General features: G+C 42.8%; 1 protein-coding gene across 2 annotated transcripts in view; it reads left to right on the forward strand.

Moving 5' to 3' along the window:
• LOC118389001 (MICOS complex subunit mic25a-like) overlaps nucleotides 1-22,805 on the forward strand; it is a 64,959-nt gene extending 42,154 nt beyond the window's left edge. For both annotated transcript variants that reach the window (XM_052527319.1, XM_035778655.2), the window contains 2 exons: nucleotides 516-651; nucleotides 22,455-22,805. In XM_052527319.1, coding sequence (XP_052383279.1) covers nucleotides 516-651; nucleotides 22,455-22,478 — 160 coding nt within the window. In that variant the 3' untranslated portion in view covers nucleotides 22,479-22,805. The remainder of the gene's footprint in view (nucleotides 1-515; nucleotides 652-22,454) is intronic.
• The last annotated feature ends 3,002 nt before the right edge of the window (nucleotides 22,806-25,807 follow it).

Here is a 25,807-nt window from a genome sequence, read left to right on the forward strand (position 1 = left end):
CTTGTTAAATCCACTTCAATCAGTGTAGATGAAGGGTTGGAGACAGGTTAAAGAAGGATTTTTAAGTCTTAAGACAATTGGATTGTGTACGTGTGCCATTCAGAGGGTGAATGGGCAAAGTCAAAAGATTCAAGTGCCTTTGAACGGGGTATGGTAGTAGGTGCCAGGTGCACCGGTTTGGATGTGTCAAGAACTGCAGCGCTACTGGGTTTTTCACAAGCAACAGTTTCCCGTGTGTATCAAGAATGGTCCACCACCCAAAGGACATCCAGCCAACTTGACACAACTGTGAGAAGCATTGGTGTCAAGTCCATGCCCCGACGAATTGAGACTGTTTCTGAGGGCCGCAGGGGGGTGCAACTCAATATTAGGAGGGTGTTCCTAATGGTTTGTAGACTCGGTGTATGTGACCTCAGCAGGAATCGAACCCAAAACCCTGCCATTGCTAGCGCCACACGCTTACCAACTGAGCCACACGGCACTTCCACTCCCTGTCCCTGTGTCTTCCCATGTAGGCCCAGACCTGCGGTGTCTATCTGTCCTGAGCTGCAGGCCCAGGTGTTACACTGCTACAAAGAGAACCAGCAGCAGACTCTCCACTGCTCCACGGTGGCCAAGGAGTACATGGATTGCATCCAAGCTGCAAAGAAGGTACGTGTGTGTGTGTGTGTGTGTGTGTGTGTGTGTGTGTGTGTGTGTGTGTGTGTGTGTGTGTGTGTGAGGTCGACCTATTAATCAGAATGGCCGATTAATTAGGGCCGATTTCATGTTTTCATAACAATCTGTATTTTTGGGCGACGATTTCCGATTATTTAAAAATAAAAAAGAATTATGTTTTAATGAACTAGGCAAGTCAGTTAAGAACACATTCTTATTTTCAATGACTGCCTAGGAAGTCTGGGTTAACTGCCTTGTTCAGGGGCAGAACGACAGATTTTTCACCTTGTCAGCTCAGGGGTTCCAATCTTGCAAACGTACAGTTAACTGGTCCAACGCTCTAACCATTGCACTCCATGAGTAGCCTGCCTGTTACACGAATGCAGTTGAAGCCAAGGTAAATTGCTAGCTAGCATTAAACTTATTTTATAAAAAAACAAATCATAACTACTGTTCCAGTTTAGCAGGCAATATTAACCAGGTGAAATTGTGTAATTTCTCTTGCGTTCATTGCACGCAGAGTCAGGGTATATGCAACAGTTTGGGCTGCCTGGCTCATTGCGAACTAATTTGCCAGAAATGTACGTAATTATAACATACATTGAAGGTTGTGCAATGTAACAAGAATATTTAGACTTAGGGATGCCACCCGTTAGATAAAATACCGAACGGTTCCGTATTTCACTGAAATAATAAATGTTTGGTTTTCTAAATTATAGTTTCCGGATTCTATCATATTAATGACCAAAGGCTCGTATTTCTGTGTGTTATTATGTTCTAATTAAGACTGATTTGATAGAGCAGTCTGACTGAGCAGCAACAGGCCCGTAATCATTAATTCAAACAGCACTGTTGTGCGTTTTGCCAGCAGCTCTTCGCAAGCACAGCGCTGTTTATGACTTCAAGCCAATCAGCCTAATGGCTGGTGTAACCAATGTGAAATGGCTAGCTAGTTAGCTGGGTGTGCGCTAATACCGTTTCAAACGTCACTCGCTTTTAGATTTGGAGTAGTTATTCCCCTTGCGCTGCAAGGGCCGCGGCTTTTGTGGGGCGATGGGTAACGACGCTTCGAGTCTGGCTGTGGTCGATGTGTTCCTGGTCCGAGCCCAGGTAGGGGAGAGGGATGGAAGCTATACTGTTACACTGGCAATACTATAGTGCCTATAAGAACATCCAATAGTCAAAGGTATATGAAATACAAATGGTATAGAGAGAAATGGTCCTATAAATACTATATTAACTACAACCTAAAACCTCTTACCTTTTGAATATTGAAGTCTCATGTTAAAAGGAACAACCAACTTTCATATGTTCTCATGTTCTGAGCAAGGAACTTAAACATTAGCTTTTTTACATGGCACATATTACTTTCTTCTCCAACACTTTGTTTTTGCATTATTTAAACCAAATTGAACATGTTTCATTATTTATTTGAGGCTAAATTGATTTGATTGATGTTTTATGTTAAGTTAAAATAAGTGTTAATTCAGTATGGTTTTAATTGTGATTATTACAAATAAAAAAATAGTCCGATTTAATCGGTATCAGCTTTTTTGGTCCTCCAATAATCGGTATCGGTGTTGAAAAATCATAATCAGTCAACCTCTAGAGTGTGTGTGGCGGGGTGTGCTCTTCAGCTGTGCGTATGCATGCACTGGAGGGGTGTGCGCGCGCGTGTGTGTGTGTGTGTGTGTGTGTGTGTGTGTGTGTGTGTGTGTGTGTGTGTGTGTGTGTGTGTGTGTGTGTGTGTGTGTGTGTGTGTGTGTGTGTGTGTGTGTGTGTGTGTGTGTGTGTGTGTGTGTGTGTGTGTGTATATTAACTAGTTTCTATCCATGTTTCCCTCAAACCATTCTAGAATCATGTTTTCATAGTGTGTGCCTTTCCCTAAAAATCCAAGAAGTGTTTCTTTACTTGCATTTTCCAATGTTGAGTTATACTATTGAATACTGGAGTGTTGTGAAGGCTTAGGAGATGCATCGTCAATACAGAGCATGTCAGTATAATGAATTATGTGGTACAGGCATTATCAAAACGACATTTTACCAAATCGATTAACTTCACAGACGAATAAGCCACTTTATCGTTGACAATAAATGCATTTGCATCATTTGAGCATTTCTTTAATGTGCTGGTTCGAAGTCTCCAACTGTGCGCTGTGTTTTGGAACAATTTGATAGTGAAATGACACTTATTAGCATGGTAAAATCCATTTTGGCACTCTGTGCTTTTGAAATGCATTCTTTTCTCAGCCAATTCTATTCAGAAAGCATTTCAACAACATCGCGTTCCTCCTCAAAGTGCTCGTATCTCCACTTCTTTCCATCAAAACCAAATAATGAATCAACCAATTTGCACATTGTTATTGGGACTGAAAAGCAATGATTTACTTCCAGGAAAAGATAAAAGAAACCAAAGAACAATGGCTGCATTTGACGGTTTAAACTGACAATAAAGCAAAGGAAAGCACACAAAAAAAGGCAATCAGTCATTTTTAGCTTGTATCAAAAGACCCATTCTGGATATTGAGATGAGAGTAGTTGTATTTTTTGAAAAGGCTGTGTGTGTTTTTGTGTTATTGAGTGTTTTGAAGGAGTAGAAGCATGTTTAATACAAGCTGCTAGTTTAATTCCCGATTTCAGTATGGCATAACATTGAAACCAGAGAGAAAGAAAGTGAAAGAGAGTGAGGGAAATTAAGACCGGGAGAGAGGCCTCAACCCTAATCAAAGATGAAATCTCTATCTCTGACTCTGTCTCACCTCATGGAATGAGGGAGCGGGAGGAGTATTGGCACTGAAAGCTTGGCTGCTGCAGTCCTATCTGGCTGTTAGCCAATAGGAATTGGCTTGGCGCCCACACGACCCTTGCGGGATGAAAAAGTAGCGATTCTCATCCCCGACCACTCACTCACTGACTCACCATATCGTAATGGAAGACGGATGAGGTTTTCACCATTGACAGTGGAGTAAGCCCAGATGTTATGTTATGGGGATGTATGACTTGGTTAGGGAGAAGATAATAGTGATTTCTATGTTGATATTCTCAACTGAACTGCACAGCAGAATACTGTTACTGTATCGACCTGTTGAAGGACATGACAAGTTGGAAGCCAAATTACGTGTTGTCAAAGTGTGTGGCTTTATACAAAGTTTGAATAGTTCAGAGCAATGTACTGTAGCATTGCATGTCGTCTCTCTCTCGCTCTCCCTCCTCTCTCTTTCTCCATTTCCTCTCTTTCTCACCTTCCCAATTTGTCCTCCAGCTCTGGTCCACCAATTTTTGGACCTCCTTGCCTCTGTCACTTTTCATCAATCTCTTCTCCTCCACTTCCCTCCCTCCTTATAAAGAAAAAACCTTTTCCGCTGTCCATCCCACCACACTTTGTCACATTAGTGAGTACATTAGCTTCGATTCGCTGCACCACCCACCAAGACATTCCCATTAGGCCTTGGCTAGGCTTGGTTCGCAAGTCTGTCTCCTGTTCTCAGTCATTTGAATGGTTCAGCAGCGTATGTTAGCTAAAGCTAACGTGTTAGCTGAGCTAAGGTGCTGGCTCTCAGGGCCCTGGGGGTAACCAAGCTGCCATTCAGCTTTCGACCCAGTTGTCCCCATTTTCAACATGGCGTCATGCTTGAGTTGGGCCATCTTCATTGCCGGTGGTACAGTAGCTCCCTTGCGTTCTCATCCATTTTTGGGAGAGGATAGTAAGTGATTGAGTGGAGGAAAGAATGATTATTGGGGGCAGTCGAATGCCCCCCTGACACACACTATTCATTTTGGAACTTTTTGTTTTATCCAGTCTTAGTCATTTTGACTTAAATGTCATTTTTTGTAATTTTAATTATGATTTAGTCAAGTTATTGTCAAACAGTCGCCATTTTAGTCAAATCACATTTGTAGCGCCTCATTATACAACAGGTTTGTCTAATCTTGAATGCTGATTGGTTAAAACCACATTCCAGCCAGTGTCTATTTCACAAGTTACCACCGGCTAAATCTACGACGTTAAAATGCCTATTTTTATCCAACTGCACAATCCAATGTCTCATCAGCCCAGCCAAGCAATTTCTAAACTTGATCTCCACTATAAAAAGCATCTAGACATGATCTCACATTTATTATAGACTAACATTTAGTTTTCAACAGTGGAGATGTGTATAAACCTGGCTGTCGGTCTCTCTGACATTTGCAGCATTGTTTCAATATTCAAATCCGATCTCCAGCTTTCCCATGGTAATGAACGTGTCGGGGCGAGACAGAACAGGCAGGCAGCATTTCTCAGCCAGTCTAAATCATGAATCAGCTGGCATCATTTTATACATACAAAGAAATGTATATACAAAGAAATGTCAATTGTAAAAATGTCAAACGAAACAAAGTGCAGCTAGTTTGCAATCTTCCCAGCTTCAGTTTGAAGTGATTGTGTTACTGTGTTCTTGGTTAGCTCCTCTGAACAACAGTGTCCTGACGAGTGAGCACATTTTCTATTCCAGGCAGAATCGCGCCTCATTAGCTCATTGTTACCCAAATAAATGTCTCTACAAAACAGCTTAAGCAAATGCTGCTACTTTAAAAAAATATATATACTTTTTCTTCCCAATTTCGTGGGATCCAATTGTTAGTAGTTACTATCTTGTCTCATCGCTACAATTCTTGTACTGGCTCGGGAGAGACTAAGGTCGAAAGCCATGCGACCTCCGAAACACAACCCAACCAAGCCGCACTGCTTAACACAGCGCACATCCAACCCGGAAGCCAGCCGCACCAATGTGTCGGAGGAAACACGGTGCACCTGGAGACCTGGTTAGCGTGCACTGCGCCCGGCCCCTCACAGGGGTCACTAGTGCGCGATGAGACAAGGATATCCCTACCGGCCAAGCCCTCGCTAACCCGGACGACGCTAGGCCAATTGTGCGTCGCCCCATGGACCTCCCGGTCGCGGCCGGCTGCGACAGAGCCTGGGGTCAAACCCAGAGTCTCCGGTGGCACAGCTAGCACTGTGATGCAGTGCCTTGGACCACTGCGCCACCCGGGAGGCCCAAATGCTGCTACTTTTCTGTTATTCTGTCTGACGTGACTGTTCGTTGTAGTTGGCTAGCTAGCAAGCAAGGGATAAGAACGTTGCCAGCCAGTATAGCAATGGAACATTTAGAACGAATGACAAGGTCGTGTCCATAGATACAAAAAGACTGAATGACTGGGTCGCGTCTCTAGCAACCGAACCGATAGAACGAACGACCTGCCGGCTTGGGTAGCAACCCTAGATTTGTCAGGACTATATCTTGTGGAAGGATGAAATAGTATGAATAAATTAATCCAAATAACGTTTTTAATTAAAAACCATTTTTATTTAATATGTTGGTAATGCCCTCAAAGCCGGTGTTTGGACGATATATTGGACTTTGTCTCGGGCCGAACAACACCCGTGTCTATATATCCTCCAAACACTGGCTCCTCGGGCATTATCACTTAATTAACCTTATAGCAGACACAATCATTGACTTCCGTGTCCACAGACATACATAGCCTTGTCCGACCAACACATTTTTCTGCATAATATCATATCTTCCCAACAGCATAAATATAACAAACATATGTAATAATAATATATTAATCTATAACAATTATCTGTCCACGTAAATTCCTAATTCATCCTACATAGATATATTGCACAGAGATCATTTTGTCTCATTTCGTTTTAGTCCAAATTAAATTAAAAATATTTTTTGTTTAGTTGTAGTTTTTTTCTGGGTCTATTAAGTCAGTTCGTCTTGTCAATTTCCACTGAAAAATAGGTCATATTTATAATAGGTAATATTTTAGTAACTCATTTTGTTGAGGAAATTAACACTGCTGGCACATTCCGGGCTGCCTGACATGGTTAGTGCTTGGATGGGGGATCAAGTGGAGAACTGCTGTATTTATGGTTACAGCGTCTAAGGCACTGTATCTCGGTGCAAGAGGTGTCACTATAGTACCTGGTTCGTATCCAGGCCGTGATTGGGAGTCCCATATGGCGGCACACAATTGTCCCAGCGTCGTCCGGGTTTGGCCAGAGTAGGCCGTCATTGTAAATAAGAATTTGTTCTTAACTGACTTGCCCAGTTAATTGTCATGTATTTGTAGTCCTCTACAGAATATATATATATATATATATATATACTGAACTGACTATGCACAGACTGTCAATCAAATGATGACAGCACATACAACACAGTTGTCAGCTAAGATAGTGAAAATCTTCCACTCTACCTTTCTTCGGCAGTTACCAGGCCAACTAGTGCACAATTGTCCAACTTGTTTGAGTTAATGTGTTTCTCAGGGTTCAGTCCGCTGGCGTTATTTGCAATGACGTTTGTATTTTTTGTCAACGGTATTCCACCTCCGGGTGGATGGTAAACAAAAGCTAAATACTCAGTAAAGCCACAGGTCTGTTGATAGTTTAAGCATACAAACCCCTCCTAGAAGGCTATCCCTATAAACACGCACGCTTAATAGTTTGCTGGTGTAGGTGGGTACAGGTCAATGTTCTCCCCAATTCAATTACATTTTCCATTCATCAGTTTTTGTGATGGGGACACTGTGGTGCAAATGGTGCTCTGTTACCGAACAGAACTGCTATTGATGTCCTAACTCTCTTCAGCCACTTAACGTACCTGCAGCAGTTATTAGGTTGGAAAGACTTGGGATGTTAGATGAATTGTCCCAGCCAAATACTTAATCTGAGCCCTCATTTAAATCATGCCATCTAATCATCCCATAACTGGAAATGGGTTCCAAAAACTTGTCACCTGTGCAACTCAATATGCGGTGAGCATTCTCTCACAAAATGGCTGCCAAGCTGCGTCACCCAGTTGGTGTCTACAAAGCTGGGCAGCCATTTTGGACGTGACTCATCCCCACCGAGTGATACAGGTCGTGAGTTACAAAAACCATTGCCTTCGGTGCAATTTCATAATATAACATTAGTTGCAGACAAAACAGTAGGCGTATAATTTTGTATATATATTTTTTTGGGCTGAAGTGCTAGAAAAAGTAAAAACATCGCAATCTTTTCAGCTAAATGCATCCAACTAAAGAGAAACGGCAACTTTGGACACAACAATCTTCTGCTTTTGTGGTGGGCAACAATGTGTCGCTCGACACTCAAGCTCTCTCAGCATTGAAAACTTTTCCAGATAACTTTGGAGCTCTTTTGATAATTATTCTTTGGAGTGTTCAAGATATTTTAAAGTGGCCTCTTTCTTCACTACTCAGGCATGTTGAAAAGGAGGCTTACTACAAAATAAACGCTTATTTTTCATCTCTTTGTTCGATTGATGTTTCCTCCATTCTGTGGACGTCTTTGAGTTCGTTCTGAAGGTTTGGACTGTGTCTGTCTGTCTGCTTCTGCTTGCCTGTCCGATGTCTGTAACTATCTCAAGTTGTGTATTTATGCCTTTCTCTTTGCTTGTCATTATCTCCATCTCTCTGTTCATCCCATTTCCTGTCACTGTGCTCTTTTATGTCATTGACAGACCTGTGATGATGAGGGCCTTGTCCCCCTTTTCCTCCTCCGTCCCCTCCCCTCTCTGTTCCATCCACAAAAGACAGAGAGGGCAATCCCGTGACGACCCTTCATGTGCCCAGCATTTCAAGTGTTTCCCGTCTTACCTCCTGTCACCTTCCCGTCGGTCGGTTATTGTCATGCATATGAGACCTTCTCATGGTGTGGGTCACAGGGAAATGTCAGTGGACCAAGGCGGTGGCTTATCGTTTCTTCCTCACATGAACCCTAGAGCGGCCATTTTTTTTTTTTTGTCTGCTCGTTGCTTTTCTGAAAGCTGGGGAGGCGGCGGCTTTTATGTTGTTCTTATTTCATGTGTCAGTGGGAGAGGTGCAGTCTTTCTTCTCTGTATTGGTTTTTACCTTCCCCAAGGATGGGTGTGGCAGGTGTGTGTGTGCATGTGCGTGCGTTTGTGTATACTTGTGCGCGTGCCTCAACCTCGGCAAAGTAAAACTCATATTCAAGAACGTCCTTTTTAAAATCATCACTTTAGCAAGAGGCATGTAGAACTCCTCCATAGTCAACGGCGAGCATAAACAGCACTTATGAAGCATGCTAATGCTAACGGCGAGGCCTTTGAAACCCCATCAGCTGCAGGTGGCAACGTCTGTCTATTTCACACACTTAACCCTTCACCTCTCTCCTGAATACAGCGTTTCAACACCGTTTACCGAATGTGAGTGAATCTGTAGTATGGAGCTGGATAAGTGGGTTTCCCAGTACCACTCGGTATCTACTGTCATTAGGTGGGTAAGTGGGTTTCACAGTGCCACTCAGTATCTACTGTCATTAGGTGGGTAAGTGGGTTTCACAGTGCCACTCAGTATCTACTGTCATTAGGTGGGTAAGTGGGTTTCACAGTGCCACTCAGTATCTACTGTCATTAGGTGGGTAAGTGGGTTTCACAGTGCCACTCAGTAGCTGTCATTATTAGGTGGGTAAGTGGGTTTCACAGTGCCACTCAGTATCTATTGTCATTAGGTGGGTGTGTGGGTTTCCCAGTGCCGCTCAGTATCTACTGTCATTAGGTGGGTTTCAGTGCCACTCAGTATCTACTGTCATTAGGTGGGTAAGTGGGTTTCACAGTGCCACTCAGTATCTGTCATTATTAGGTGGGTGGGTTTCCCAGTGGGTTTCACAGTGCCACTCAGTATCTACTGTCATTAGATGGGTAAGTGGGTTTCACAGTGCCACTCAGTATCTATTGTCATTAGGTGGGTTTCCCAGTGCCGCTCAGTATCTACTGTCATTAGGTGGGTTTCAGTGCCACTCAGTATCTACTGTCATTAGGTGGGTAAGTGGGTTTCACAGTGCCACTCAGTATCTACTGTCATTAGGTGGGTTTCACAGTGCCACTCAGTATCTACTGTCATTAAGTGGGTTTCACAGTGCCACTCAGTATCTACTGTCATTAGATGGGTAAGTGGGTTTCACAGTGCCACTCAGTATCTATTGTCATTAGGTGGGTGTGTGGGTTTCCCAGTGCCACTCAGTAACTCAGTATCTACTGTCATTAGGTGGGTTTCACAGTGCCTACTGGGTGGGTTTCACAGTGCCACTCAGTATCTACTGTCATTAGGTGGGTAAGTGGGTTTCACAGTGCCACTCAGTATCTATTGTCATTAGGTGGGTTTCCCAGTGCCGCTCAGTATCTACTGTCATTAGGTGGGTTTCAGTGCCACTCAGTATCTACTGTCATTAGGTGGGTAAGTGGGTTTCACAGTGCCACTCAGTATCTACTGTCATCAGGTGGGTAAGTGGGTTTCACAGTGCCACTCAGTATCTACTGTCATTAGGTGGGTTTCACAGTGCCACTCAGTATCTACTGTCATTAAGTGGGTTTCACAGTGCCACTCAGTATCTACTGTCATTAGATGGGTAAGTGGGTTTCACAGTGCCACTCAGTATCTATTGTCATTAGGTGGGTGTGTGGGTTTCCCAGTGCCACTCAGTAATCTACTGTCATTAGGTGGGTTTCACAGTGCCACTCAGTATCTGCTGTCATTAGGTGTGTAAGTGGTTTTCACAGTGCCACTCAGTATCTACTGTCATTAGGTGGGTGTGTGGGATTCCCAGTGCCACTCAGTATCTATTGCCATTAGGTGGGTGTGTGGGATTCCCAGTGCCACTCAGTATCTACTGTCATTAGGTTGAAGTGGGTTTCCCAGTGCCACTCAGTAGATACTGTCATTAGGTGGGTAAGTGGGTTCCACAGTGCCACTCTGTAGCTATTGTCATTAGGTGGGTTTCCCAGTGCCACTCTGTATCTATTGTCATTAGGTGGGTTTCACAGTGGCACTCTGTATCTATTGTCATTAGGTGGGTAAGTGGGTTCCCCAGTGCCACTCTGTAGCTATTGTCATTAGGTGGGTTTCCCAGTGCCACTCAGTAGCTACTGTCATTAGGTGGGTAAGTGGGTTTCACAGTGCCACTCAGTATCTACTGTTATTAGGTGGGTAAGTGGGTTTCACGGTGCCACTCAGTATCTACTGTCATTAGGTAGGTAAGTGGGTTTCACAGTGCCCCTCAGTATCTACTGTCATTAGGTGGGTAAGTGGGTTTCACAGTGCCACTCAGTATCTACTGTCATTAGGTGGGTAAGTGGGTTTCACAGTGCCACTCAGTATCTACTGTCATTAGGTGGGTAAGTGGGTTTCACAGTGCCACTCAGTATCTACTGTCATTAGGTGGGTAAGTGGGTTTCACAGTGCCACTCAGTATCTACTGTCATTAGGTGGGTAAGTGGGTTTCACAGTGCCACTCAGTATCTACTGTCATTAGATGGGTAAGTGGGTTTCACAGTGCCACTCAGTATCTATTGTCATTAGGTGGGTAAGTGGGTTTCACAGTGCCACTCAGTATCTACTGTCATTAGCTGGGTAAGTGGGTTTCACAGTGCCACTCAGTATCTACTGTCATTAGATGGGTAAGTGGGTTTCACAGTGCCACTCAGTATCTATTGTCATTAGGTGGGTGTGTGGGATTCCCAGTGCCACTCAGTATCTACTGTCATTAGGTTGAAGTGGGTTTCCCAGTGCCACTCAGTAGATACTGTCATTAGGTGGGTAAGTGGGTTTCCCAGTGCCACTCTGTAGCTATTGTCATTGGGTGGGTTTCCCAGTGCCACTCTGTAGCTATTGTCATTGGGTGGGTTTCCCAGTGCCACTCAGTATCTATTGTCATTGGGTTGGTTTCACAGTGCCACTCAGTATCTATTGTCATTAGGTGAGTTTCACAGTGCCACTCAGTATCTATTGTCATTAGGTGGGTTTCACAGTGGCACTCAGTATCTACTGTCATTAGGTGGGTAAGTGGGTTTCCCAGTGTCACTCTGTATCTATTGTCATTAGGTGGGTTTCCCAGTGCCACTCAGTATCTATTGTCATTAGGTGGGTTTCACAGTGCCACTCAGTATCTATTGTCATTAGGTGGGTTTCACAGTGGCACTCAGAATCTACTGTCATTAGGTGGGTAAGTGGGTTTCACAGTGCCACTCAGTATCTACTGTCATGAGGTGGGTAAGTGGGTTTCACAGTGCCACTCAGTATCTACTGTCATTATTAGGTGGGTAAGTGGGTTTCACAGTGCCACTCAGTATCTACTGTCATTATTAGGTGGGTAAGTGGGTTTCACAGTGCCACTCAGTATCTACTGTCATTAGGTGAGTAAGTGGGTTTCACAGTGCCACTCAGTATCTACTGTCATTAGGTGGGTAAGTGGGTTTCACAGTGCCACTCAGTATCTACTGTCATTATTAGGTGGGTAAGTGGGTTTCACAGTGCCACTCAGTATCTACTGTCATTATTAGGTGGGTAAGTGGGTTTCACAGTGCCACTCAGTATCTACTGTCATTAGGTGAGTATAAGTGGGTTTCCCAGTGCCGCTCAGTATCTACTGTCATTAGGTGGGTAAGTGGGTTTCCAAGTGCCGCTCAGTATCTACTGTCATTAGGTGAGTAAGTGGGTTTCCCAGTGCCGCTCAGTATCTACTGTCATTAGGTGGGTAAGTGGGTTTCCCAGTGCCACTCAGTATCTACTGTCATTAGGTGGGTAAGTGGGTTTCCCAGTGCCGCTCAGTATCTACTGTCATTAGGTGGGTAAGTGGGATGTTGGAACTAGCATGTAGAATCATTGGCATTATTCAGGGGTGGGGATGGTGTAGACGTCACAGTTATGGGGGGGGATAGTGAACATCTACTGTCATTGTGTGGTGTGTGTGTGTGTGTGTCTACTGTCATTGTGTGTGTGTGTTGTGTGAATGTGTGCATTATTGGGTGGGGATGTGTGTGTGTGTGTGTGTGTGTGTGTGTGTGTGTGTGTGTGTGTGTGTGCGCGCGCACGCACGCGCATCTCTGTGTGTTTGTTGAGACCCACCATTTTTGCCTCATCCAGGTAACCTGAATTGCTGGTCTGATTGAATAGGGCCAGACCCAATAATATTTGTATACACCTCACCAGTGGCTTCCAACTCACCCATTAAGAAACCACTGCCCTCGGATGATAAAATAAATAGAACGATTAAAGTAAGTGACGGGGTGAGGGGGGTGGATTTCTTAGTAGATTTTGAATTAAAAGAGATTGATTGGCGAGTTGACTTTAGGATTATGTGGATTTCCGGGCTCATCAGACCAAAGGACAGATTTTCACCGGTCTAATGTCCATTGCTCGTGTTGCTTGGCTCAAGCAAGTCTCTTGTTCTTATTGTTGTTCTTTGGTAGTGGTTTCTTTGCAGCAATTCGACCATGAAGGCCTGATACACGCAGTTTCCTTTGAGCAGTTGATGTTGAGATGTGTCTCTTACTTGGACTGTAATTTCTGAGGCTGTTAACTCCAATGAACGTATCCTCTGCAGCAGAGGTAACTCTGGGTCTTCCTGTGGCTGTCCTCATGAGGTCCAGTTTCATCAAAGCTCTTGATGTTTTTTGCGACTGCACTTGAGGAAACGTTCAAAGTTCTTGACATTTTCCGGATTGACTGACCTTCATGTCTGAAAGTAATGATGGACTGTCATTTCTCTTTTCTTATTTGAGTTGTTCTTGCCATATTATGGACTTGGTCTTTTACCAAATAGGGCTATCTTCTGTATAACAACCCTAGCTTGTCACAACGCAACTGATCGGCTCAAACACAATAAAAAATAAATTACACAAATGAACTTTTAACAAGGCACACCTGTTAATTGAAGTGTTCCAGGTGACTTCCTCATGAAGCTGGTTGAGAGAATGCCAAGAGTGTGCAAAGCTACCATCAAGGCAAAGGGTGGCTACTTTGAAGAATCTCAAATATAATATATTTTGATTAACACTTTTTTGGTTACTACATGACTCCATATCTGTTATTTCATAGTTTTTATGTCTTCACTATTTTCTACAATGTAGAATAACTTGTACTGCAGGTATAGATTTGGTTGTTCTTTTTTGATAAAAAGTAATCCAAAACTACATATTATACTCATTACTGTATACTCTTGTTTACTATCATTACATGTACTTGAATGGGTATGTATACAACTAGTTTTCTTCAAGGCCACAGCAGAGTTTGGTTTTCTTCTCCAGCCCTCTACCATTCGTTCTTTCATTTGGTCTTTTGTTTGTTTGTTTGCTTGGTTTGTTCCTTTGTTTCGGTGTTTGTTCATTCAGTCATTAATTCAGTCATTTGTTCATTCTCTCCCCTTTCTCTATTCCCCTCCCCTGTATTCAGCCTTAACTCCATTGTTTCTCCATCACATTCACAGTGGGTGTAGCAGTAACTTTACGAGTGGTATCAAACCAAGGATCACCATTCCATGACAAACTGCAGTTCGGCTCATCTGTGGCCTAGTGGCTAGTGTTAACACAAGGCCTCAAATGTGTGTGTTCTTGCGTGGCATGAGTGCATCCATGCATGTTCATGTGTGTATGAACACTACAGGATACAAATGGCCAACAGATTGCAGGCAGTGCCCCCTTTTATCAATCCCCTTTATATGTGCAATAAGTGGACTAGGTTTTGTGTTACTGTTTGTCTCTCATGGGTTTCAGATGGTATTTATACAGCACAATGACAGAGAGGAGGAAAAAGAGAGGAGGAAAAGAGCGAGCCTGTCTGCCTGTGTCTGTCTGCCGCCACTCATATGATAAATTCATCCCCGTTCAGGACAAGGAGCACAGTAGAACACTCAAGCCAATACACACACGCACTCTATCAGTCACACCACGACAGTATGCAATCCATACTGAAACCTATGAACAGCCATCTCCTTAATGTACGATTCTCAGTCGGTTAATTGCATGTCATGTGATCAGGCCATTCATTTAGATGGGTGGTGATGATCTGTGTGACTGTAGGATGGTGATGAAGCAAGCGCATGCACTCACACGCATGCACGCACACACATGCACGCACACACACGCATGCACACACACGCACACACAGACACACAAACACTAAAAGGTTCTACATGGTTAGGACTGTGGTGGTCACGAAATTTCGTCAGCTGGTGATTGTCAAGCAAATAACTGTCAGTCTCACGGTAATTGTCCGTAAATGAACATAAACACATTTGGCATCTTCAGGATTCTACACACAGCCAACAAACCACTGATGCAAACCTTTTGAACATCTACATTTTAAAAAGTCTAATAAATCCATATAATATAGCCTACACCTTCACAATAAAGTCATTCTTTATTTGAGACAAGTCTAAAGAAAAATGATATGAAGAAAATGTAGTCTATTTCAGAAGAACAGAATAGCATACACTGAGTTGTCCTTATGTTAAGTCCTGATCTGGCTATACCATACGGGTGTAGGCTACACTAGCTCATTTAGCAGAAAAGATTTGCTTAGAATTCCGTGGTATTATTTTATATTAAAGAATACAATTGAACAAAGCTGAATGAAATAGAAAGGATATTTGCGTCAAACGATTTGAGAGAGTGCTCACATGGGGCTATTCTGTGTTGAGTGGTTAACAAAGAAATAGGTACTCCTATATGCTTCATTTAGAGTTACTAATATAACTTTAGTTGTTCTACAAACGTTGGGCTGTATGTTTTGATTTCCAATACATTGTAAGGCTGCATGATGAGACTAATTATGATTTTTTGTTCGCTTGAAAGGCATGAGCTCTGCTTAGTTTTTTTTTGGCGCAGGCTGTGCACACTTCATCAGTCTCTCATTCACAATTTGAGAAGCACTTGATAATGCCTCGAGTTTTCCAGCAGCATACCCTTTGTGTGGCCGTAATGCCCCCTAAAAATACCCATGCGTTTTGCAGCCCTTCTCGCTGAGTGCTGCCTGCTCCGAAGCATCTCACCTCACTCCTCACGTGATCTTGATGGAGAGCTGTGTGAGTGAGATGAAGTGCTTTGGAGCAGGCGGCACTCGCAGGCCACAAGTGAAGACAGACACATCGGGGACGCAACTGCGAGCGTCCTTATTCAATTCTGACGTGCATATTGAAGATATTGGAAGAACTGTCCACATGTACTTTTTGTCAGCCAATAAGATGAGTAGGCTTTACGAACAGCAAAAGCACTAGCCTATGTCAATCTACTATCCCCATTTACAAAAGTTGACCTATTCTGTGCGAGAAATAAATATTCCAAACATAGTCTGGGATAGTTGTGGGATGCGATACATAGTCTGGGATAGTTGTGGGATGCGATAGATCACCAATTAATACAACAACAACAACAAACATTTTTACACAGAGGCTGATGCAACAGACCGTTTAGCTTAAAATGTTTTTAAAACTATTAGGCTATTTATTAACATTATAAGTGCAGCAATGCGCACACTGCAGTATGCAATGAGCACAAATGTTCCATTTGGAGAAAACACCATTATCAAAAGTGACCGCAAATGTGGTGAAAATGATCTTTCCCAAACTTGAAACTCACGTGCTGCGTATATATGCCAGTTCGTCTCTACGTCCCTTGTAAAGCTGAGTTAAAGTGCTTAATTTTAAGAAGTTAGTTGGTCACTTTAGTTGTCATACAAACCTTATCAAAACATATAGGCCTATGGGCTAGGCTACGTGAGGTGTGTGACTATGATTAGAAAAAGTCACAAAAAAAAGGCAATGTTTCTTGCCCTAAGCTGGGCATCATTCACAAGAGGTAATATATAATACTTGTGATAATATATAATTCACAGGTGATCGACTAATATTGTCACCCGTCAGACTATTCTTGTCTTCACATATACTAAATAATATATGTCATCTCTGCACTTAAATTTCAAATGGAGGACTCTTTTCCTGTGGTTAATTTTCATGCCAACCAGGTAGGATATACTCCTGTTGTAAAGATAAGCAACATCACATCACTGGGGCCAAGCTTCCTGCCATCCAGGACCAAAATACTAGGGGGTGTCAGAGGAAAGCCCTAAAATTGTCAGACTCCAGTCACCGAAGTCATAGACTTTTTTCTCTGCTAACTCACGGAAAGAGCTACCAGAGTGCCAAGTCTAAGTCCAATTGGCTCCTTAACAGCCTCTACCCCAAGGCATAAGACCGCTGAACAATTAATAAAATGGCCACCGGACTATTACATTGACCCCCAGCTACTCGCTGTTTATTATCTATGCAGTCACTTCACCCCTACTTACATGTACAAATGACCTCGACTAACCTGTACCCCCGCACATTGACCCGGTACCCCCTGTATATAGCCTTGTTATTGTAATGTGTTACTTTTTATCATTTTTTAAACTTTATTTGGTAAATATTGGTAACTCTTTCTTGAACTGCACTGTTGGTTAAGGGCTTGTAATTAAGCATTTCATGGTAAGGTCTACATGTTGTATTCGGCGCAAGTGACAAAGTTGGATTTTATTTGAATATTTGCTTAAAATATTTGGCGGCAAATTTCCTAAAATTATCTGCTGCCATTGTCGCAAACCCTATTACTAGTGTGTTCAACCTCTTTGTGTCGTCTGAGATTCCTAAAGACTGGAAAGCGGCCAGCGGTCATACCCCTCTTCAAAGGGGGAGACACTCTAGACCCAAACTGTTACAGACCAATATCCATCCTGCCCTGCCTTTCTAAAGTCTTTGAAAGCCGAGTGATCAAACAGATCACAGACCATCTCGAATCCCACCGTACCTTCTCCGCTATGCAATCCGGTTTCCGAGCTGGTCACAGGTGCACCTCAGCCATGCTCAAGGTCCTAAACGATATCATAACCATCATCGATAAATAACAGTACTGTGCAGCCATCTCCATTGACCTGGCCAAGGCTTTCGACTCTGTTAATCACTGTATTCTTATCGGCAAACTCAACAGACTTGGTTTCTCTGACTGCCTCACCTGGTTCACTAACTACTTCTCAGAGTTCAGTGTGTCAAATCGGAGGTCCTGTTGTCTGTACCTCTGGCAGCCTCTATGGGGGTGCCACAGGGTTAAATTTTCAGGCCGACTCTTTTCTCTGTATATATCAATTATGTCGCTCTTGCTGCGGGTGATTTTTTTTTTGATCCACTTCTACGCAGACGACACCATTCTGTATACATCAGGTCCTTCCTTGGACACTGTATTAACTAACCTCCAAACGAGCTTCAATGCAATACAACACTCCTTCTGTGGCCTCAAACTGCTCTTGAACGCTAGTAAAACTAAATGCATGCTCTTCAACCGATCGCTGCCCGCCCACCTAGCTTCGCTACTCTGTACGGTTCTGACTTAGAATATGTGGACAACTACAAATACCAAGATGTCCTTCCAGACTGACATTAAGCATCTCCAATCCAAAATAATATCTAGAAGTGGCTTCCTATTTCGCAACAAAGCCTCCTTCACTCATGCTGCCAAACATACCCTCGTAAAACTGACTATCCTGCCGATCCTTGACTTCGGCGATTGTCATTTACAAAATAGCCTCCAACACTACTCAGCAAACTGGATGTAGTCTATCACAGTGCCATCTGTTTTGTCACCAAAGCCCCATATTCTACCCGCCATTGCGACCTGTATGCTCTCGTTGGCTGGTCCTCGCTACATATTCGTCACGAAACCCACTGGCTCCAGGTCATCTAAAATTCTTTGCTAGGTAAAGCTCCGCCTTATCTCAGCTCACTGGTCACCAAAGGAACACCCATACACTCCAGAGGGTATATTTCACTGGTCATCCCCAACGCCAACACCTCCGCATTGTTCCGCCTTTCCTTCCAGTTCTCTGCTGCCAATGACTGGAACGAATTGCAAAAATCACAGAAGTTGGAGACTTATATCTCCCTCACTAACTTCAAGAATTGGCTGTCAGAGCAGCTTACCAATCACTGCAGCTGTACACAGCCCATCCAACCAACTACCTACCTCATCCCCGTGTATACATTTATTTAAAAAAAATCTACTCTTTTGCACACCAGTATTTCTACTTGCACATCCACATCTGCACATCTATCACTATGGTGTTAATTGCTAAATTGTCATTATTTCGCCACTATGGCCTATTAATTGCCTTACCTCCTTACTTCATTTGCACACACTGTATACAGATTTTCTATTGTGTTATTGACTGTACATTTGTTTATTCCCATGTGTAACTCTGTTGTTTTTGTTCCACTGCTGTGCTTTATCTTGGCCAGATCGCAATTGTAAATGAGAACTTGTTCTCAATGGCCTACCTGGTTAAATAAAAAAATTATTATGAAAGTTGACAAATATAGTAGGCCTAGCGTATAGAAAGTGATGGGCTCCTCCTTTTTTTAACAGAGGCCATCACTCTGTTTTCTCACACAATTACATAGCCTATAGAAATCTTGTGAAGTGTTTGATTCGATTTTCGATTACATTTGCGTTGATGTCAGAGTGATTAGAGGGACAATAGAGTGCGGAGTACCAGGCAGTTAGCAAGTTTGGTAGGCTACTAATTACCACCAGCAGCATCCGAGCTTGGAGAAGTCTAATTACCGTGACTAAACGGTAACGTGGAATTTGACTGCCTTCTTGAATCGTGACCACCGGTGTGGCGGTAATACGGCCACCACAACAACCCTATGCATGGTTAATCCGACGTCTGCAGTGGCTGTGGAGCATTTACTGCGATACAGCCACTGCAGAAGTCAGGGCATTTATACTTCTTGCACTTCACTGAGCAGAGCTGTTGTCAAGGAAGTGAATCTGTATTTTTACTGGACCTCGCACCCACATCTACCGTCAACCTATCATGTCTATGCGGAGCCCTCCACATTGTTCCAAAATTTGGGAGGCACACGGCAATGCGGTAAGGAGCTCAATTTGGCCCCTCATACCTCTAGAGGCAACGCAATTGAGTCACACCCTCCATACGGTGCCTGCGACCACATTTTCAGATATAGAGTAAATTGGCTTTTACACACATGCTTCAGCCAATGGCATGTGTGGTGTCTCCTTTTCATCTGTCATCATCATCACTGTCTCCAGCCAAGATAACCTCTACTTGTGTGAATGGCCTGATGGTCTCTCTCCCTCTTCCCACAGTACTGTAACCAACTGTTGTGGTTCAAAGCACTGTGAATGTCTGTGAATGTTTATGAATGTTTATCTTAACATGTTATTCAGGACTGGTAACTTCTACCATTTGGATTTAATTGAAGACTTACTAATGGTAACTGACTGAATATGTAACTTGCATAGTATCTGATTCACTAACTGATTACAAGTGTATAATGGACCTACTATCTGATTCACTAAATTACTGGCTATTTCCTGAATGAGTATGTGACTGACTTGACTATCTGGCAGATTGGCTAATTGACTGACTGAATTAATACAGTGGGCTCCAAAATTACTGCCACCTCTGACTGGCAATGCACAAACAATACTTAAAAATATATAAACAATATAATTATAAAGAGAAACTCAAAATACCAACATGTGTGAAATACTGTACTTTATTTTAACCCACCAAAATAATTTATTGATTTAATTCCAAATCATGGTATCACAATGAATGGCACCCTTAAAGATTATTGCAGATAACATCTACCAAAATTAAACCAGTAATTAAATTCCACTTCTTTAAGGAACTATATTGAGCCATTACATCGTTTTCCTGTTTCACTAGGGTATAAAAATGATGTAACACGCATGCAATATCCCTTTGTCATCCAACATCATGAAGAAATCAAAAGAACTGGCAGTTCAAAAGAGACAGATGGTCGTAGGCCTTCATAAATCTGGTAATGGCTACAAGAAGATCCACAAACGATTGAATATACCACTGAGCACTGTCAGGGCAATTATGAAAAAAATTCTAAAGATATGGAACAGTTGTAAACCTCACGGGTAGAGGACGCAAATGCATTTTGCCCCCCAGGATAGGGAGGAGGATGGTGAGAGAAGCAACAAAATCCACAAGAATCACTGTGAAAGAATTCCAGGCCTTGGTGGCGTCTTGGGGTCACCAGGTTTTAAAAAAGCACCATCAGATGCCACCTCCACAACCACAGGCTCTTTGGAAGAGTTGCCAGAAGAAAACCCTTTCTGGCCCCAAGACACAGACGCAAGCGCTTGGAGTTTGCCAAACGTCATTTAAAATATGACTGGAAGAAGGTGCTCTGGTCAGATTAGACAAATTTAACGTTTTGGTTCGATACAGCATCGACATGTTTGGCGTCGAAACAGAGATTCATACAAGGACAGGCACCTCATACTCACGGTGAAATATGGTGGTGGGTCAGTGATGTTTTGGGGCTGTTTAATTCCAGAGGTCCAGAGGCACTGGTTAAGATTGATGGCATAATGAATTCCACCAAGTATCAGGCAATTTTGGCTGACAATCTGGTTGCCTCTGCCAGAAGGCTGGGACTTTGCCGTAGGTGGACTTTCCAACAAGACAATGACCCGAAACATACCTCAAGATCCACACAGAAATGGTAATTTGACAACAAAATCAATGTTCTGCCATGGCCATCTCAGTCGCCGGACATCAATCCAATCGGAAACCTGTGGGCTGAGTTGAAGAGGGGAGTTGATCAGCTCAAACTCAAGAATGTGAAGGATCTTGAAAGGATCTCCATAGACGAATGGTCCAAAATCCCTCCAAATGTGTTCCTTAACCTCATCAAACATTACAGCAAAAGACTCCATGCTGTTATCCTTGCAAAAGGCGGTTGCACGAAGTAATAAATGAGGATTGACAATAATTATGTAACCTTTGATTTTGGTGAAATTTATTTGGTATAAAATAATTGTATGATTTTTGGTGGGTTCCATTGAGACATTAATAAAGTACAGTATTTCGCACATGTTGGTATTTTGAGTTTCTCTACAATTATATTGTTTATATTTTAAGTATTGCATGTGCATTGCCAATCAGGGGTGCCAGATATTTTGGGGCCTACTGTAAATGACTGGGTGGATGGTTTGCTGGTGACTGACGGACTGGTTCTGAGAGAATCTGTTGTTAGTGCAGACGAGAGAAGACAGATATTTTGGGGCCTACTGTAAATGACTGGCTGGATGGTTTGCTGGTGACTGACGGACTGGTTCTGAGAGAATCTGTTGTTAGTGCAGACGAGAGAAGACTGATATTGATTTTCCTTTCTATTATTTTAGTTTTTCCGAGAGAAAAGTCAGTGAAGTGTGTGTGTGTGTGTGTGTGTGACTGCGTGCGCTATTGCCTATCAGCCTGTGACTGTACCTATTATCAGATAAGTCTAAAAAAGGATTGGATAGGTACTAGCAATAAGGCTATAACTCCCACCTTCGATGGGCAAGGTGGAATTGTCATTTTCACCATATTGCTTACAATATTTCTTTCAGAAGTACATGGGGGTAGGGTTTAGGGGTTTATTGTGGATAGGGCGAGTATACAGTAGCTCATATGCAATGGTGTAGTGGAGGATAAATGCCGTTGATGCATCTTGTTTAATTTGCGCAAACGTTTACCTACCTTTCGCATTGAAAAAATGCATTCAAAGTATAGGGAGTGTTACTTTACTCACTGTGAACAGCGATCAGCATTTATCCACCTGGGTTGTAGTGTGTGTGTGTGTGTGTGTGTGTGTGTGTGTGTGTGTGTGTGTGTGTGTAATAGTCATTACTCAGTCTGTGGTGAGCTAGAGAGCTTTTGTTTTCCTTTGGAGTCTTTGAACCCCTATGTAGCATCAACCTGTTTGAGGGAGTGTGTTAAGGGTGGAGGGGAGGACTACAATTTCTTACCGTTTGAATGAGTGCGTAAGTACATTGTGAGTATATGATAACATCTTTGTGATTTTGCGTTTGTGTCTTTGCCCATGTCTATAGACTGAATGACTGACGGTCACTTGCTGTGCCTTGTCCACAGACCCTGCTGATAAACCACGGTTGAGAAAGAACAAGAAACCAAAGAAGAGAAGGAAGGCGCGGGGGAGGAGAAGGAGAGCAGCACATCCATCTTCCCCCATCACTTTAAATCACCCTCCATTTTCTGTCTAAACTAATCCAACTGGGCCCAACTCCACTCGGACTCAATCCAGCACTACCTACCACTATACCTACCACTATACCTACCGCATGCCTTCTCTCCCTTTTTCCATGTCCTTGTTTGGAGTGTATTATCTTGATTTGTCATCTGTAGTGCATTGTCTTGATTTATTTTGAAATTGCACTGGCACATCCTTCAGGGCTCAAATAAATCCTTCCAATCCTGACAAAATGAGATTGAAGATGGCTCTTTGTCGCGCTGCACCTCCTGACGTTAATGCCCCACACTCAGGGTGCCTCCTACCCACAATGCGCGGCTTGATTGCACGGTGCTCATGGTTTCATTAAACAGCTGGCGTCCTTAAGCCGACTCTATGGAGATACCAAGGGAGACTCTGTGTGTGTGTGTGTGTGTGTGTGTGTGTGTGTGTGTGTGGGTGGGAGGGGGGAGGGGGGGATTAGTTTAAGATTTATGGAAGATTAGTTAGTAGCTAAGAAAAAGTCATATTTTATAATGCAGATATAGAATGTAGGACGGTGATTATTCTGGAGAACCAGTTTTAATTTCAAGCCTTTCATAGTTATGTTCAATTGGTAAGGTAAATTACCTAATGATATGGGTTTCTCCGATGCGGACTACTGTCAAAAATAAATAGTGGAGGTACGCCGGTAGAACATGAGCTTATCACAATAATTAAAACAAAGATTGAGGCTATTACACCATCATTTATCATTACTGCCTGTCGGCAGCATGACATTTTTTTTGCAAATGGACTTGAAAACCGGTGGTATAGGCTACGCTCCAAACTGCGGTGTGGATCGATGTACAATATTTTATGCCAAAGCAGAGATGATTGGCTGGGGCCAAGACAGACAGCAGTGGACCCATCAATCAAGTGAGGCTACAGATGTGCCTAATGACAATCACCAAATAACATAACACTTGTTGGTGTTTTAATAGACGTCTCTTTCCATTCATTAAATGGCAGGTGCACCGTGCACTTTAAGATGCGGGAATTTCTTTGGAGTGGAGGAACGGGTGCAGGTAGCCTACGTTTTCAAAGTGATTTGTTTGAAAACATCAGGACTGGTTGTGTTCATGCCACACTAAAAGGTCATACATTTTTACAGTTAAATGTCATGTCTTTTCAATTAGGCCCATTTAAAAAAAAAGCACGCACACATAGGAGGTACCGTAACGGGATTTTTTTTTTAAATCGACTTTCACCCCTGGATAACCTGACGCCGTTGTGTGAGTGTTGGAATGACACCTCTCGGATCGATCCTTTTCATCTGTGCTCTACCCCTTTCTATTCCTTTAACATACCCTGTTTTTTCCCTCACTCAATCAATCACAGGTCCCCAACCCTCTCAATCCCTATGGCTTTATCCCCAAGAGGATACTAGTGCCACTACCTACAATACCTGTGTGTGTGTGTGTCTCTTGCAGCCTCATATTGTCCCTTCTCCACTGTTACCATGGTTACGGGCAGTGCGCTAGCCGCAAAGCAAGGTGTGGTGGAACCTTGAAGATAACCCTTAGGGTCACCCTGCAGAGAGGCTCAACGAGGTACAGCTGACAGCCCTATACAATACTGCAACATCCAACACACACTCGCACACCATTGGTGAAATCTCACTCCTCATATCCATTGTCTGGAAGAATTGCGTGTGTATGTGTGCGTTTCCACTCAAATTCACAACCACACACACACACACTAGGGTTTCCGGTATAAAAATGTGGGCCAGACATTTCACCGGAAGCATTTTCATTTACTGGACATTTAAATTTACTGGATCCATATGCATTGGTTGCACAACCTGATTAGGGTGTCCAACCACGGTGCTCAGAATGCCAGAAATCACACATTTTGTTTATGGTAATTCATCGTAAGAACAGGACATGCAACTCGGATGCAATGGCGTGCATTATTCTTACTGAATTCCGATGAGCAATTAGAAGATGTGAGAACACAGGCTGCACGTCCATAAGGCTAGGGGAAGCTTTCCCTGAAGTAAATTGCCAAAATTATATAGTCTAAATAGCCTACTCCTGTCTATACATAAATAAATAAAATAATAGAAAAATAAGCTACTACTCCAGAAAGCATGATTTGACCAGAGGATCGTTAGCGAAATGTTTTTTTTCCCCTCTAGGTTAGATGTAGGTCATATTGTATTTGTCTCCCCCTTTCGTAGGCCCAAAGTAGGTTACCCTGTATTTTTTTGTCGTATTCTGGTAATGTCTCCAGTCATATCAAATATATTAGCCTAAATTATGACTATTCAAACTAATCATCACATTAGGGATAGTAGGGTATTTTACAAAAATATACGAATGGGATAATGGAACGCTTTATTATAAAGGTGCATTTTTTATGGTGTAAATAGCTTCCACAAACTTGAAACCCACACGCAGCTATGTTAGAATAACTGTCCACATTTACTTTCCCACAGCCAACAAGAGGAGTAACGAACAACACAATCACTAGCCTATGTCAATCTCCAAGGCAGTAGGCTTGGTTGTTCGTTCCATAATGCAATTAGTGGGAAAACGCCATGTGACAGAGATTAAAATATCCGTTAGAAATTTAGACGGGATATCTAAAGATGCAACAACTAGCATGGGTGGCTAATGTGACTAGGATTGTGCCTCTGGCTACTGGACAATGAAATAAACTTGATTTCAAAACCAATAGAACACGAGAGAAAAATGTTAATTGTTCCAATGGCATATGGAAGTCTTTAGAAAATAATTGCCTGCAGGTTTGGTTAGACTTTGGCTAGGCTAGTTTGAAACGAGGTAAGACATTCCTCATAATATGTAGCGAAACGTTTCAAGCTCCTGTCTCCAGCTCATTGCAAAGTGGCGTGTGACACGCTGAAGCCTGCCAAGTTGCCTATGCACTTGATTGGCGAATGGGAAGTGCGCTTCAATTTACCAGTTGAGAAGAAACACAATTAGTTATTTTTAATTGTGGCCATTGTTTTTTTTAATTATTTTACACGCAATTGCCATTAGAATTGTTGCGCAATTTCACTCCAGCTGTTACAGCATCTCTGACCCCGAAAATAATTTTTAACCATCTGGCTACGTCGACTGGTATTTCAATCAATTAATAGGCTAAAACGCATTATTTCGCAATGGGATTCCCCCCTCCAGGACAATTGTCCTGCTACAATATTATCGGTTATTACAGGCTAATGGAAATACGGACACACATTTCACCTCTA

This window comes from Oncorhynchus keta, chromosome 10, assembly GCF_023373465.1.
Source record: "Oncorhynchus keta strain PuntledgeMale-10-30-2019 chromosome 10, Oket_V2, whole genome shotgun sequence".
In the NCBI taxonomy this organism is placed as follows: Eukaryota; Metazoa; Chordata; class Actinopteri; order Salmoniformes; family Salmonidae; genus Oncorhynchus; species Oncorhynchus keta.